At 36.1% G+C, this 17,257-nt stretch overlaps 1 protein-coding gene across 4 annotated transcripts in view; it reads right to left on the minus strand.

The window, feature by feature from the left end:
* Mettl15 (methyltransferase like 15) overlaps positions 1 to 17,257 on the minus strand; it is a 186,796-nt gene that overhangs the window by 81,228 nt on the left and 88,311 nt on the right. For all 4 annotated transcript variants that reach the window (XM_031371309.1, XM_031371311.1, XM_031371310.1 and 1 more), the window contains exon 3: positions 8,762 to 8,898. In XM_031371309.1, coding sequence (XP_031227169.1) covers positions 8,762 to 8,898 — 137 coding nt within the window. The remainder of the gene's footprint in view (positions 1 to 8,761; positions 8,899 to 17,257) is intronic.

The following is a 17,257-nucleotide window of genomic DNA, read 5'->3' on the forward strand; positions in this document are numbered from 1 at the left end:
TTAAAAAAAAAAAGAAAAAGAAAAAAAAAAGGAAAAAAATAACAAGTATTACAGAAAGAGAAGAAAGGAACCAGTAAGGAGTTTGTGGTTCATGAAGGAAGAAAGATTACAGATATAAAGGAAGGAGGACATGGCACTTACTCAGTCTTTATGTAAGATGGAGAAAGGAAAAGGACCACTGACATCACCACAGTGATTAGGCCAGATGTGAGTTCCTGATATGATATATTTAGATGGTTTACTTAGAAATAAAGATTATTTTTGATTCATACTCTAGTTTCTTGGATCCATGTAGATAAATATTTGAAATTCCAAGCCTAAGATACCTTATTTGTCTATTTTTTCACAGCGATGTGGATCTGCTACATTAATAAGTGGAAAAAAATAGGTCAAGCCCTGTTAGGTATTCAGAGTGTAGGTGGAAATACTTTGACAAGCTTTTGGGGATGCCTCTAACATGGGAATTGCTGTTGAGATTCCAGGAGAAAAAAAGATAACTATTCTCTTAGTAGCAATATCTCTTACAAATAAACCCTTTCACAGCCACTGAAAAGAAGGCTGGAAAGATTTCTGAAGTATAGCAATCAACTAATACCACTGCAAGTTTTAATGCAGAAAACCCAATTATGAGTCTACACAATCCATACAATAATGTGAATATAACTGTTAAAATGTGTTACAAGACAGTAATTGTGTTAATATGAAATGTACTTTATAAATTACTTTAGAAATCCTGATATATTTAATTACTAAATGAGAATAAAGTACCATATGATACTGACTTTTTCTTATTTCAAATAAATGGTTAATTTAAGTTTGAAATGCTAAATTTTAATGTTTGTGAATTTTGTAAAATATAACAGATTAGTATAAATTTTCTTTATAATATGACCTAAATACCTTTTGTAATATACATACATACATATATGCATACATACAGATATTATAAACAAAATTATCCATTAAAAGAAAATCTAAGTCAAAATAGCAGTTTCTCTAAACCACTCTAAACTAAGTGGCATGGATCAGAGTTTGGTATCTGTGGAAGACAGGCTATCCTTAAACAAAGCCTGGAAAAATTATTAATATTTTACAGTGGATAAAATCTTTTGTACAGAGCATTATTTCAATATTAATTTAATTTAATTGGTTACATTTTAATTGATCAAAGGTATGTTATTATTGCATTATTTTACTTGTACAATGAAATGTTTGTAATACATCATAATACAAGGGCTCTTTTTTATAACCATATATTGCAAAGGTGTTGGTCCTTGATTATAATGTTCAGCCAGCTTTGTAATATACTCAGCACATTTCCTTAATACCTAAGACTTTCTGACTCTAAAGCTTGTTACCCTCTTGTAAACACATACTTAATATGGTCTATTTCCTGATGGAGTAAAAGAGATTATGTTGATCTTTTTATATAGAGAAAAATCCCAAATGATGGTTTAATATGTGCCCCAAAATAGAGTTGCCTGAACTGAATTTAATAAGTAATGGAGAAAATGAGACTACACATTCCAAACATAATTTATGTTTAGCTTTAGAATATACATGGGATTTCCCACCATGGAGGTTCACACTCCCAGTCTCACATAAGTTTATTCATCTATTAGATAATGAGCTCTCTTTGTACTATGAAGATCTGATCTTGGGCTGGTGAACATTACCCAAGCCAAGCCAATGACCTCATACACAGTTGGCAGTAAAATGGACACTGAATTGTTTGTTGAACATACGTTATACTCTCTCGGGGTGGGGGGGGGAGCCACAATACTAAACTACATAATTCTATTCAGCAGGTGTTGGTTTCAGTTTTATTTTAAATATCAGGCAAAAATGGGAGTAGAAAGAACAGGAGGATTACACATGTAATTAGAGCACACTCAATTTAATTTAATCAGGCTATGATGTTAGAGAAAATATAACTATTGTTTTCATTCTTTTAATAGCTTTGAAGTGAACACATAAAAAGTTCTTCTAAAATTTTCTCATATGTAATAAAATATGACTCTAAATATATACTGTTTACCCAAGATAAAACGAAGTCTTTCTAGGTATAGCTAGTGTTATAACGAGCAAGCTGCTGCTATTCTAATCTTCTACCATATGGGTATGTTCACATGACGTAGGCAATGAAAATGGATTATCTCAGTTTGGTGGGGAGGTAATTCATTTTCTCACAGTTATCATAATATAAATATAATTTGCATTTCAAATATGCATGTTAAATTTCATGAATCAATTTTCCAAACTTTTAAGCCAAATATTCTATGAGTAAATCCATAACATTAATTGCTAGCCAGGGTAGAAGTATTACAATATAAGTCTGCAGCGACATTTGCATTTGTTAGAAAATAAAAACCATAATTTATTTGCAATAAGCAAAGTTTCCCCTCCTGTTTTAGCAATGAGCTAAATAATCATCTCTATAATATTTTACATAATAACAGTAAGTCAAGAATTAGCCTTTCAAAAATTTTAGGCTTTGGAACCAAAGCCTTTGGAACATAGTCCAGTGGCATAAAACTGAATGTGCCATCTCTTGTCCACAAAACCTCACAAACACAGGCAGAATGAGAAGGGATGGAGGAATGTGGTAGGAGTAGGAGCCAGTGCAATGTACAAGGTGATAATGTTGCATTCCTGTTCAAAGAGAGATATGAAAATATTAAGCCCTCCAGATAAAATCTAAGAAATGATTCCCCTGAACTCCTGATGGTAAACCAATAAGACTTTGTTAGGGGTTTCCCCACTTATAGGAATGTGAAGGGCTACTTTTAAGAGAGTGGGTGATCTCAAAATGCTAAAAATACCAACTTTAGCATAGGGGACAACTGTTAAGTGCTGTATAAAACGGAGCACTCCACTCTTTCAAGACTACATGTAATGGGCAGAATTATTGTTTAGTTAAAGGAGCTGGGGCAGAAGGGAGCAGATGGCTATAATCTCAAGTAAAGAACTAAGTAGTCCTGCCAAGTTCTAAGAGTGAGTACCAACCAACATACCTGATCTTGTGGTGGCTCTTGTGAGCAATATCGAATGCTTTGTTTCAAGATAGTAAGAGCTATGTCATATCTACAGTGTGTATGTAAATGCTGTAATGAATTAATTTAAAAAATAAGTCAGAAAAAAAGACACTAGATATAATTTAGTGGAGTCACCCTTGAAATTTGAAAAAAAAAAAATCTCTGAGATTGGCCAGGGTGCTCTAAGAAAGTTCTATAGAGCTAAATAAGCTAGGACCACAGGAATGTGTTTCAGTTCTGGATGTTATAAAGTGCATGTATAGCTATCATTAGGCCAGTTACTAGTAAGGAGATAGCCTCTGCTCAGAGGAGCCTCTTACTGTGCCATATACAGTACAAGAGGCAAAGATGAGGATTGCAGTCTTAAAGAAGTTGGGCAAGAACTTTCCTCCAACTTTTGTAAGAGCACAAATCCTATTCAAATGGCTCTGCTCTCATGGATAAATGACCTCAAAAAAGATCATCTCCATGCCCAGAGATGAGATGGTTAAAAGCACTGTTGCTCTTCCAGAAGAGCTGGATTTAAGTCCAACACCCAACATGGTGGCTTTCAAATATCTGCAACTACAGTTTCAGGGGATCCAACACCCTCTTCTTGGGTACTCAGCACACACACAGTGCACAGACACACAGGAAGGCAAAACATCCACTTTTTTTTTTTTTTTAAAAAAATCTCATCTCTTAATAATATTCTGTGCAACATAGAGGGGCACAAATATTTAAGAACAAAAGAAAGATGAAAAATATCTTAAATTTAAGAAGGAAAATGAATCCAGGGCAAATAGACTTGCCTGGAATCCCCAAAAGCCAGAATGATATCAGGCAGGAGCAATCCATGAGTAGAGAGGTCTTCACTGATGATTGTGGCCAACGCTAAAACACTCTAAATTCACTCCGCTTAGCTTCTGCTTTCCTAGAGTGCTATGCAGACAGATATTTGCTTTGAGGATAGAAGACAGCTGTCAAGGAAATTATGTAAATAAGATATAAGTATAAGTTATCTTCCAGAGGTAGAAATCACCATGAAAAAAGATAAAAGAAGATAGCAAATAGAAACAATATAGCACACCCTGGAGAAATTCAAGATGTAGGTTAACCTGGAAAACTAGAAAAGGAATTTCATTTTATATACACAGGTATATAAAATATACTCCTGAGCATATCTATCACCAATTTTCCAAGCTGCTATTAAGACTGCACTTGAGGAACAAGGTTAAATATTTCCAGTGTCATAAGTGTTTTGTGTAATATACAATAATATACAATAAGTGACTTGACATTAGGTCTTACTTCTTTCTTTGATATCCCATTCCACTCTGAACCATGAGTCCTTTCCTCATAGCATCTCTATTTCATTTCTACCTTATTTCAAAGTGTACAAAACAATATAAAACGGGTTAAGGGAAAGCAGTGTTCAAGGTACTCAAATTCTCTAGGCAAACTGGCCTTTCCAGGCAAAAAGAATATTAGAACTTGTCTTTCTACAAAACCAGCAGTTTCTGCTTTATTTAATCCTTAATCATCACTAGATATAAAAATATAATAAGCATTATTTTTCTAAGACCTGAGATAGTTTCTGGGAATATGAATATGTGTTAGATATAGCTTTTGTCCTAGTTGAACAAGACTAGAAAATGTGTTCACTTTCCTGTCTCAGTGCTGGACACCCAGTCTGGTTTGAACCTGTCCATGCCTTGTACATGCTGTCAGTCCACAGCTTATCAAGTCTCAGATTCCTGGCTACTTTAACAGTATTAGGCATAGGTTCTATCTCATAGAGGACTTTAAATCTAATAAAGATGTGGTTGGCTTCCTCCATAACATCTGTGACATTACTGCACCAGTATATCTTGCAGGGATATTACTGCTGTAGGTTGCAGGATTTGTAGCTGCAAATATTGATACTTGATGGTTCCCTTTCTCCTCAGCTAGCATGCCGGATACATTCTAGTACCATGAAGGCTATTCAGTAGGTATAAAGCTTCAGTGTGGTCTTCAGCAATAGGGCCTTATCATCATATTGTAGAAAGCAACAGGTTGCCTTGGAAAAAGCCTTTGATGTTTGGGGGAGTCCATGGGACAGCTTTGTCCAATGACCCAACATGGTTTAATTCATTTCTGGCACTAGAAGTTTTACTTGTTGGCACAGAATATCTAGACTAGACATAAATCTCTATTATAATGTAACTCAATTTAGATTCTCTTCTTTTATACATGTATTTTAGGAATTTCAACAATATTAGGTTTCCATACAGTTTTTCAAATGCCCCATATTGTTAATTAGTTGCCTTTCACTATAGTTTATTCAGTATGAAATTGCTTTTTATAAAAATGAAATCACTGGGGCTTGAGAGATGCCTCAGTGGCTAAGAGCACTGACTGCACTTCCAGAGGTCTTGAATACAATTCCCAGCAACCACATGGTGGTTCACAACCATCTGTAATGGGATCTGATGCCCTCTTTTGGTGAAGACAGCTACAGTGTACTCATATAGATAAAATAAATAAATCTTTAAAAAAAAAGAAAAGAAAATCACTGAACTCTGGTTTAAAAATCCCAAGCCTTGGAAAATATGCTTATTTTATAAGCATGTATTGTACAAAAGAGTTTTCAGAAAAATTTCCAAGTTCTGAGAGCTATAAAGAAATTAATATATGTAGCTTCTGAGTGAGCTTACATTGTAAAGCAAAACAGACAAGAATCAGATAATCTCATAAATATTTTAATTATGGTTTTGATCATGACTACTAATAAGTACAGTGTGTTCTAAGGTAATACAATATCAGTAATCAGTATTATTCTAGTCTAGAACATCTGTGATGATTTCCAGAGGAAATGAATTCCAGCCATGACCAGATGAATGTTATCTTGGTAATGGAAGGAAGGATGTTAGAACAGAATAGAGTGTTTATAAGTAGTGAGAACAGAATATTCAAAGATCCTTAACAGCAAAGCAAATAGCACATTGAAAAGAACTCTATTAAACAAGTCATTAGAACAGATCGAAAAGAGACACATTAATGAGTTAGATCATGCATGACCCTGTTCAAGATTTTTGAACCTTAGAGCAATGAAAAGACAACAAAGTATTTAAATCAGGGAACTATTTTAATAATATTTGCATTTTATTGAAACTGTGTATGCTTTATAAAGGTAATGGAGAGAAAAACTGGAAAGGAGTCAGACCAGTTAGAAGATTAGGAATTATCATTGTCTGGTAGTTATTATCATGGATGATGGTTAAACTTACCAGCTTAATGTTACTGAGAACCATGTAATTTAGTGAAACACATTGGGGTACAGTGTCTTAACTAATGGGAAAGAAGCTGGCCTGAATGTGGTGAGTCCCATCAGGAAGGGGTTTTTTAGATAGTGTAGGCTTCTCTTTTTCTGCTTCCTGGCAACCATGATCTGAGCTGTAATATGAAACCAGATGCTCCTGTTTTGGCTTTGCTAGAGATCATAAATAAACTATTTCTAGACATTGTCATTTGGTTGAAACTGTCCAAGAAGCAGCCTGAAGTCATGAATTTAAAACTTGTCCTTTTGTTTTTTACTTCTTTCACAAATTTAACAAGTATTGAATAATAATACCTTAACAAAAAGAGAAGGTAAATATCACATATAATTTATACTGGACAATTTTGAATAGGTTGTATCATGGATAAATTCTCCAATTACAAGTCTATGGAGGAAACCTTTTAAATCACTGAAAGCAATAAATGCCAAACTTTCAAATATCTGCTTTAAAATTGTAATCCAATAATGGAATGGCATAATTTTTATTTCACTCTTTAATTCTATATTTTTTGAACTTCATATATGGAACATACCTTGTTCCACAAGTCATTAAAATGAATCCTATATGTTTTTAAATTACCTTCAACAACTATTTTCCAGTAAGCTAAGCCTAAACTGTGTGCCTTGCTGCTCCTATTTAAATGTGTTTCCTCAGCTGAGTCTGTAGAGTTACTTGGTAAATGTCTAGCTTTCTAACAGCATGCAAGCTAACATATCATCTTTTCTGAAAGAGCTAAGATTGGTTACCAGGAAATTCAACGATCGCATGGATTGCTTAGTTTTCAGAGATAATGCTGGTTTCTAACTTAGTTCTGACAAAGTAGAGAATAGGAAATTTTTCAGAAGTGTAAAGTGTTTTAAAATGAAAGCAACATAACTCTGTGAAGAGAAGTTAACTACAGTTATTTCTGCAAATGATGTTTGTGTTAAAATGACAACTTATTCTGTTGTGTGGTTAAATGCAAATTGTGATTATTTGTTTCAAGAAGAGAATATGTCATTCCAAACATCCAAACACACAGTATTCCTAGAAATGATTTCCTCTCAAGTTTTTATCACCTCTATATGTGTACTGTGGCACACAACTGTACATATACAGAAATGGATAAATAAATGTAAATGAAAATTATTTTCCTTATATTCTTTTATTTAGTTTGGATACTTTTTAAAGAATAGCTAGTTGAATAATATTTCTTTGAAACATTAATATATCTAACACTAATAGTTTCCACAACTACAAGTGGAAGATATTTTGCTTGGAAAAAAATCTATATAAAATAAATACATCTATGTTACATTGCAAAAACAGAGAATAGTTCGTATGGTTGAAACACGTTCTCTTATTTTTAGAAGGAAATGGAAACTGAGATCAAGCCAATGGACTTTCAGAGGAAGTACATTCCTGACAACTTCATGGAGACAGGGACTCTTCCTCTTTAGGTCTGCAGAGCCTGTGAGCAGAGGCAGTAGGAAGCACTACCCACCTTACTACCCACCTGGCTCATGGCTCTAGTCTTAGACTCTGGACAAACTTCCCATGCCATACTATGCTGTTCTGCCAAAGATAACATTTTATTGTTCTGTAGTTGTCTCTAATAACAAGTAGACATAAAGTCACATTCTACTCAGTTTTCCTTACTCTAGGTGCTGAGCATGAGAGAATAAAAATCCCTGTTCCTCAAAATAGTACTTAAACATAGAAACAGCCAGCCACCTAAGCTCCAGGACACCTTCACTTCCAAAATAAAGTCCTGTAAATACCATACTATATAGATACAGATATTACTATATTATTCACTTTTCTTAAAAGGATGAATGTTCCATAAGCCGTGTGTTTGTGTGTGTGTGTGTGTGTGTGTGTGTGTGTGTTTATACACACATGCATGCCCACACACATGCTTCTTCAAGTGAGTGTACATGCCATGACATGTATGGGGAGATTAGAGTTCTATGGACAACTTGTGAAATTTGGTTCTGTCCTTCCATTATATGGGGGTTGAGCTCAGGTAGTCAGGCTTACAGGCACACACACTTACATGTGCTGAGCCATCCCTATGGTCCTATTTATTTATTTTAAAAGTGGCAGAGAGTCAATTAGTTCTAGTAAAATGATAAATCACTCTGTATGTGGATTTCAGGAAGAATTCAGAAGACACAGGTACATTATTGTGAGATACATATAAATACTATAAGATCTCATACTTCATTCTTTTAAACATATAGAAAGTAAGCACTAAATTTTTGTATTGTATTAAGTTGTGTCACTGAAAACATTCTTTACATCAATCTTTTCTTTTGCAGGAGTGTATGTGAACAGTAAAATAGCCAGTAAGAAAAAATAGACCAGCATTCAAGGGAAAGTAAATTTTAAGGGAGATAGACCAAACATGGTAAACCTCAGCACCAGTATTAGAGTATTACTTACGGATACAGTTCTGAAAGATGCTCAGCTATCGTATAAGCCACTGGGTCTCGGTCTAAGGCATAGACAGTAACATCTGGTTCCTTCTGAAGAATGGCTTTTGTGTGTCCTCCTGAACCAAATGTCATATCTAGAAAAACCTTAACAACATAGAAAAAGAGAATTTCTCTTTAGTATGTACATAACATTGTTTCAACTACTTTAATTTGCAGAAGCAGAAAGTTATACAGATAGGAACAAACATAAAAATAGTAATGGTTGCCCTAAATTTGTTTTTTTTTTTCAGAATTGAGACTTGGATTTATTTTGAGCTATAAGTACACACACACACACACACACACACACATACACACACACACACAAACAAAGAAATCTGATTACAATGTCAGCAAAATCATACATTGCATACAATGGAAAAACAAGACACATTAATATTTTACCATGATGTCAAATTAGTCACATGGCTGTGATATTTCTGTGCTTCATAGATAGTTGAAAGTTAAATTATTTCTAAAAATTTTTATTGTTAGAGATGGCTTAAAATTGGTGTATCTCACTTCATGATTTCATTTAACTACTTTAAATAGGCATGAAGGTGGGGATAAGAAGGGATGCTCCTAGAAATAGTCACAGAATAAATATACATACATACCTACATGCATTATACATACATACATACATACATACATGCATATACAAACATACATACAGGTGTATGTGTGTGTGTAATCTGAAAAATAAAAAATTAGCAAACACATGACCAAAAAAAAAGTAAAAGGCTTTTTATGTCTAAATACCTGAGACAAATTCGAAGCTTCTCGTGAAATTCAGTGCACATGTTTAAATTAGGTGTGTATGTTTAGAAAAACTTTCAGAGCAACAAAATTCAAGAACCTTTAAATTTTTCCAGTATTTAAAAGCAAGAAGGATAAAAGGCATAAGAAATATTTTACAGACTAAGTTCTATTTATTCATACAAATATGTATATAATGGCAATTAATGAATAAAAGGAAGCTTTGAATTTGAAAGAGAATAAGGAGTGGTATATGTTAGGGTTTAGAGGGAGAAAAGAGGAGGGACTGATTTAATTATAATCTATCCTTTTAAAAACTTTTTAATTATTTTATTTTTTTACATTCTAGTCATTCCCCCTTTTCCAGTCCCCCTGTCCCCAATCCCCCAGTTCCTCATACCATTCCTCCTCCCCCTTGCCTCCAAGAGGGTGCTCCTTCTCCTTGCCAGGCATCTTCCTTCCCTGAGGCCTCAAGTCTTTCCAAGATTAAGCATATCTTCCACTGCCCCCAGACCAGGCAGACCTCTGCTGTATATATGCCAGGGGCCTCAGACTAGTCCCTGTATGCTCCTGGTTGGTGGTTCCATCTCTAGTAGCTCCCTGGTGTCTGGGTTAATTGAGAATGCTGGTCTTCCTATGGGGTCCCTCTCCCCTTCAGCTTCTTCAGTCCTTCCCCTAATTCAACAACAGGGACCCAACTTCAGTTCAATGTTTGGGTGTAAGTATCTGCACCTGTCTCAGTCAGCAGCTGGTAGGGCCTCTCAGAGGACAGCCATGCCAAGATTAAGCTTCCATTTGTAAGTCCATCACAGCATCAGTAATAGTGTCAGGCCTTGGTGCCCATCCATGAGATGGATCCCAAGTTGGGCCTGTCATTTGACCATCTTTCCCTCAGTCTATTCTCCATTTTTGTCACTGCAATTCCTTTAGATAGGAACAATTATGGGTCAGAAATGTTGACTGTGGGTTAGTAACTCCATCCTTCCACTTGAGGCCCTGCTTATCTACTGGAGGTGGACTCTTTTGAGTTCTCTCTACCCAATGCTTAGCATTTTAGCTGAGGTCACTCCTCTCAGGTCTCAGAGTCCTGAAAGTCTCTCACCTCCCAAGTCTCTGGTAGTTTCTAGAGCCCCCCCATCCCACAACCCCTCATCTTCCATCCCCAGAGACTGCTCATTTCCGTTCATTCTCCTGACTCTCTGGGCTTCACCCAGTCCCCCAGAAACCCACACCATACCTGACCCTGTTCCCCTTTTCCCTTGCCACTCTCATCTCCCTTCCAGGTCCCTCTCTCCCTCTGCCTCCTGTGATTATTTTCTTCCCTCTTCCAAGAGGGATTAAAGCATTCTCACCTGGGCCTTTCTGCTTGTTATACTTTTTCCTGTCTGTGGATAGTATACTAAGTATTCTGTATTTTTGACTAATATCCACTTATTAGTAAGTCATTTTGAGTGTGAGTTACCTTACTCAGGATGATATTTTTTAGTTCCATCCATTTGCCTTTTAAAATTCATGATGTCCTTGTTTATAATAGCTTAGTAGTTTTACATTGTGCAAATTAGACACATCTGTATCCAATCTTGGGTTGAGGGACATCTGGGTTGTTTCCAGGTTCTGGCTATTACAAATAAGTCTGCTATGAACACAGTGGAGCACATGTCTTTGTAATATGGTGGAGCATCTTTTGGGTATATGGCCAAGAATGGTATAGCTGGGTCTTCAGGTAGAACCATTTCAACTTTCTGAGGAACCACCAGATTGATTTCCAGAATGGTTATATGACTTTGCAATCCCACCAACAATGGAGCAATGTTCCTCTATCTCCACATCCTTGCCAGCATCTGCTGTCACTTGAGTTTTTGATATTAGCCATTCTAATTGGTGTGAGGTGGAATCTCAGGGTCATTTTGATTTGCACTTCTCTGATGACTAAGGATTTTGAGCATTTCTTTAAGTGCTTCTCAGCCATTTGAAAAATTTCGGTTGTGAATTCTCTTTAGCTCTATACCATATTTTTTAATTGGGTTGCTTCTGGAGGTTAACTTCTTGAGATCTTTATCTATTTTGGATATGAGCTCTCTATTGGAAATAAGGTTAGTGATGTTTTTTTTCCCAATCTGTAGGTTGCCCATTTGTCCTTCTGCCCTACAGAAGCTTTTCAGTTTCATGAGGTCTCATTTATCAATTCTTGATATTAGAGTCTGAGCCATTGGTATTTTGTTCAGGAACCACCCCCATTCCCTGTGCTAATGAGGTTGAGGTTCTTTCCCACTTTGTCTTCTATTAGATTCAGTGTATCTAATTTTATGTTGAGGTTCTTCATCTACTTGGATTTGAGCTTTGGGCAAGATGACAAATATTTTCATTCTCCTACATACAGAACACCAGTTAGACCAGCACCATTTGTTGAAGATGCTTTCTTTTTTCTACTGTATGTTTTTGACTTCTTAGTCAAAGATCAAATCCATTGGTATTTGGATTTACTTTGGGGTCTTGGGTTTTATTCCATTGATCGACCTGTCTGTCTCTGTACCAATACCATGCAGTTTTTATCAATATTTCTTTGTAGTACAGCTTAAGGTCAGGGATGGTAATTTCCCCAGAAGATCTTTTATTGTTGAGAATTGTTTTGAATATCCTGGGGTTTTTTTTGTTTGTTTGTTTGTTTTTCCACAAGAAGTTGAGAATTGCTCTTTCTATGTCTGTGAAGAATTGTGTTAGAATTTTGATGGAGATTATGTTGAATCTGTAGATTGCTTTTGGTAAGAGAGCCATTTCATTATGCTAATCTCATTGATTCCTTCTTCTGAGGTCTTCTATTTCCTTTTTTAGGGATTGAAAGTTCTTGTCATACAGATCTTTCACTTGCTTGGTAAGAGATATTTAATACAATTTGTGGCTATTATGAAGGGTATTATTTCCCTAATTTCTTTCTTGACCTATATATCATTTATTTAAAGGAAGGCTACTTATTTGTTTCAGTTAATTTTCTATCCTGCCACTTTGCTGAAGTTGTTTTTCAGCTGTAGGAGTTCTCTGTTGGAGTCGCTGATATATACTCTAAGATCATCAACAAATAGTGATACTTTGACTTCTAGAATATGTCATTCTGTGCTACCTAACAATATTATTTCTCATCCAAACCATGACTCTCTGGAGAGTGAATAATTTGCCAACAATGATTTTGCCAGGATACAATATATTAGGATTCATATTTTTATATAGATTACTAGATAAACAATGTAGGAACTAGATCTCAATCCTCTTAGTCATTTTATTTGGCCACATTATAGACATATTTGTAAAATTATAGTTGTGTAAGACCCCAGATAATCTGAACCATAAGAAACATGTGCACGAATTATTTGGCTAAGGCTGATTTGGAAGTTAGGGCAGTTTCTGAATAATCTCACAAGGTCATGTGTTTAGCTCAATGGGCTGTTTCATTTTTTTATTGATTTAAGTTTTATTGCATTATGATGAGAAAAGGTGCATGATTTCAATTTATCTAAATTTGTTAATATTTAAAAACATATTTTACGTAAATAGAATTAAATCTCATTCTTGTTTCCTTTTTATACCCCAACTTCCCCCAGAGACCCCCTTCAATACCTACAATACCTTTTTGTCATATTCTTTAAAATTTTTTAAAATTATAACAATAAAAATGAGTATTATAAAAGTTGCTTGATATAAAACAATTAATTTAACAGTCTTATACAGATGCTTGTCTGCAGCAATACTGAAAATCCATACATTTTTCCCAATATAAATTTTAAATAACTCCAAACATATTAACTGTATATTTTAAAATAATACATCACTACTAGTATTTTTTAAATGAACATAAATATAAAAATCTTTTTGTTTGTTTGTTTTGTATTTAGTAGAGCTTAAAATCTTGGCTCTTACTGTGGTACAAGCCCAAAATAAGAACAATTTTTAGACACTGGATTTCATTGTAATAGGATTTTACCTCCATCATTGCTAATCTGAGAGTTGACAGTTCTGCTGTGCCAAGGTTCTATGTCCCAATGTAGGGGAATGCTAGGGCCAGAAAGCAGGAGAGAGTGGGTTGATGAGCAGGGGGAGGGGGGAGGGGACAGGGTTTTTTTGGTTGTTGTTTTCATTTTTGTTGTTTTATTTTTATTTTTTTCTTTTATTCAGAGGGGAAACTGAGAAAGGAGATATCATATGACATGTAAATAAAGACAATATCTAATAAAAAAAAAAAGAGCCGGGCGGTGGTGGCGCACACCTTTAATCCCAGCACTTGGGAGGCAGAGGCAGGCGGATTTCGGAGTTCGAAGCTAACCTGGTCTACAGAGTGAGCCCAGGACAGGCAGGGCTATACAGAGAAACCCTGTCTCAAAAAACAAAAACAAAAACAAACAAACAAAAAAAAAAAGAAAGAGGAAGGTCATAAAACAGAAAGAAATGTAAGCCTGGTAAAAATTTACAACATTGTTAACATTTTTTTTTTTACTTATGCATTTTTATATGATATGTATACCATCTGTGCTTCTTCTATATAATATCTCTATATGAATGTGTGTGTGTGTGTGTGTGTGTGTGTTTGCACGTGTGCGTCCACATGTGCTGAGTTTCATGTGATTTCAGGGGCTCTGAATTCAGGTTCTCACACATACTCTTTTCCCCATGGCCAGCAGAAAAAGGTTTCAGAACAAACTTAAACTGTCAGCATCAGTGCATCAGTATGGCTATATCTTTTCCACCCCTTCAAAGAATAATTTTACATTTTAAGAAATACATGTGTAGAGGGGGTAGAGAGATGGCTCAGTGGTCAAAGGCACTGGTTGCTCTTCAAGTGGATCCAGGTTCAGTTCCCAGCACTCACATGGCAGCTCACAACCATCTGTAACTCCAGTTCTAGAAAATCCAAAGCTTTCTGGTAGCCTCTGCAAGCACCAGACATGAATATTGTGTACAGATGTTTATGTAAGCAAAATACACATACATGCAGAATATAAATTAATAAATATTTTAAGAAGTCTCATGCACTTTGTGACTAGGCAAATACCTTTTGTTTTAAAGCTATGATTTCAGCATAATTTAAATAAAGAACCTTCCTAAGCAAAGCTCATCTGATATCAACATAAATTATTGCCAGAACACTGGATTTAAAAAAAACAATTTTCATTGGATTTACTTTTCCAAAGTCAAGTAAGTTCCAATCAGTTTCTGAAAAGGAAAATTTTCCTTATCTAAAAAATTCTGGAATATGTTAAATGATGTTTATAATTAATGATTATTTTTTAATATATCATGATTATGTTCTTGGAAATATACTGTCAATCAAGGAAGTTTCTTTATGAGGAGAAAAGCCAGTTATTCCTAGCCAAATGTAGCATACACAGAAGAAACAAATGGTATCTCCAAGCTCATGTTACCTGCTATAAGTGACTTAATTAAAAAAAACAAAACAAATCTATTGACACTAAATTTTTTCTGGATAACTTACTTATTACATCATTAGGTTATTAATGACCATGTCGTTTTACTTCTCTGAGGTTCAGAAGTACCTTCTTCTAAGAAGAAATGGAAATGATTTTACAGTTTACCAAGCAGGAGAGCTTTGGTGCCTGGACTAAAGAAACCTCAGGGAAAGAAAAGGACAAGTAGAAATAGTCCACTTTTTAAGAGAAAAGGCATGTAAGAGATAAGAGTATAAAAGGAGATCAGAAAATGAGAGGAAAGCAACCCTAGTTCACCAGCTCCAAGTCTTACCAGTGAGCATTCAAAACAAAATAAAAGGAAAGGGAAGGACAGAGGACAGCCATTAAAACGTGATGAATACAACAGAAACTATGGCAGAGAGGGCACTGTTAAGCAAGGAAGTGTAATCATTTGTGAATCAACCATCCCCACTGGGATTGACTAGATCCTAGAAAAATGCTTTCCATCCATGTTTCCACCTTCTCTTCCTCTATTGCTCCGTTTCTCTCAGTCTCTACCTCTTCCTCCTACTTCCCACCATGCCACGCCTTGTGCCAGGATGAGTTCTGAGATGTGCTTGTGTATCTCCTGCAATCTTCCTTCTCTTGTTACTCAGATATTTTAAGGATATATGTTCCTGTGGGTTTCTTGTCGTTTTGTTTTGTCTTTGTTGTAGTCATTGTTTGTTTGTTTGGCACAGGACAATTTTGTTTATATTTCTTATTTTTTGGAGAACACAAAAACATTTTATGACAAAACATAGCATCTTTTAGTAAAAATAAACAAAAGACGCTGATTAACCATCAGAGAAATTGTATTTAAGAAAAGACAATTCTCGGCAATTAGATAGAGGAAAGAGAAAAGATGGGCAAGTCATGACTTCATTAGTATAAAATGAGAACAGTTTGCTGGCTGATGAACTAAAAGGATGAGCCGTGGGTTACGGATACCCAGTACTTCTTGTGATGTTTCTGTCCCTCTGTGGCACAAAAGAGAGTGACTTTTGGTTTTAGTGTGCATGTACAGGCAAAACAAAATGACTCTCAGGCAGATTCAAGAGGCATGAAATGCATCTGTGAACTTCAGGATACGAAAGTATATGTGGAGGATGGAGGAAAAATTTCTTCCATTATTATTCCATAATTATTCTTCTCAGAATAAAAATAAAAATGGCTATTGTAATAGTCAGAAACTGGAAACAATACAGATGTCCCTCAACTGAAGAATCAATAAAGAAAATGTGGTTCATTTACACAATGGAATACTACTCGGCTATTAAAAACCAGGACATCATGAAATTTGCAGGCAAAGGGATGGAACTAGAAAATATCAACCTAAGTGAGGTAATCCAGACACAAAAGGATATACATGGTGTGTACTTACTTATGAGTGGATACTAGCCACAAATTAAAGGATACCCATGCTACAAACCACAGTCCCAAGGAAGCTAAGAAACGAGGAGCCAAGCAAGGACCCATTACTCTTACTCATTCAGAAAATAAAATAGTCATCAAGGCAGATGGAGGGAAGAAAATAGGTGTGAGAAGGGATGGGGAAGGGAAGGGGAAGGGGAGTCGGTGGTGATCAGGTGTGGGAAGAGTCAGGAGAGAAGGCCAGGAGAATTAATGGAAACTTGTCGGACTCCGCACAGGGCATCTGGGAAATAGAATGGGTGGGAGGGTAACTGGTGTCCCACCAAATCTCAGTACTCTGGCCCTGCAGACTCTGGTGACCGCCCGTGCATGCTCCACTCCGTGGGCTTCGGGCTGTAGGAAGCCACTACGCCAGTCTGCAAGGGTGGAAAAGGAGCAGTCCCATGGGTTCTTAGTCTTCAGCATCCCAGATGCTGCTGGATACCATGGAAGAGCTGAGGACGAATGGGGGGCCTCAGGATCAGCTCCATCAGCCCCAGGCCGAAGGGAGAAAGGGGCAGGGAGAAAAGGGGGCTCCTGGGAGAAAAAGGGGCTCCTGGTAGTTACCACGAGAGCGTGGGGCAAGAGTCCTTGGTCTGGTCTCGAGGCTGGAAATTCTGGGAGTCTTTTCTCTAGGAGATTAGACATGGCTCTTCAGGGGAAGGCCTAATCCATTGCTCCAGCACAGCAAGTCTAGATGAAAGGAGGCAGTCCATAGATTTTTAGGTTTTATTGGGGGGGAAGAAAGAGAGAGAGAGACAGAAAGAGAGAGAGAGAGAGAGAGAGAGAGAGAGAGAGAGAGAGAGAGAGAGAGAGAGAGAGAGAGAGAGAGAGAG

The sequence above is a fragment of the Mastomys coucha genome, unplaced genomic scaffold, assembly GCF_008632895.1.
Source record: "Mastomys coucha isolate ucsf_1 unplaced genomic scaffold, UCSF_Mcou_1 pScaffold15, whole genome shotgun sequence".
In the NCBI taxonomy this organism is placed as follows: Eukaryota; Metazoa; Chordata; class Mammalia; order Rodentia; family Muridae; genus Mastomys; species Mastomys coucha.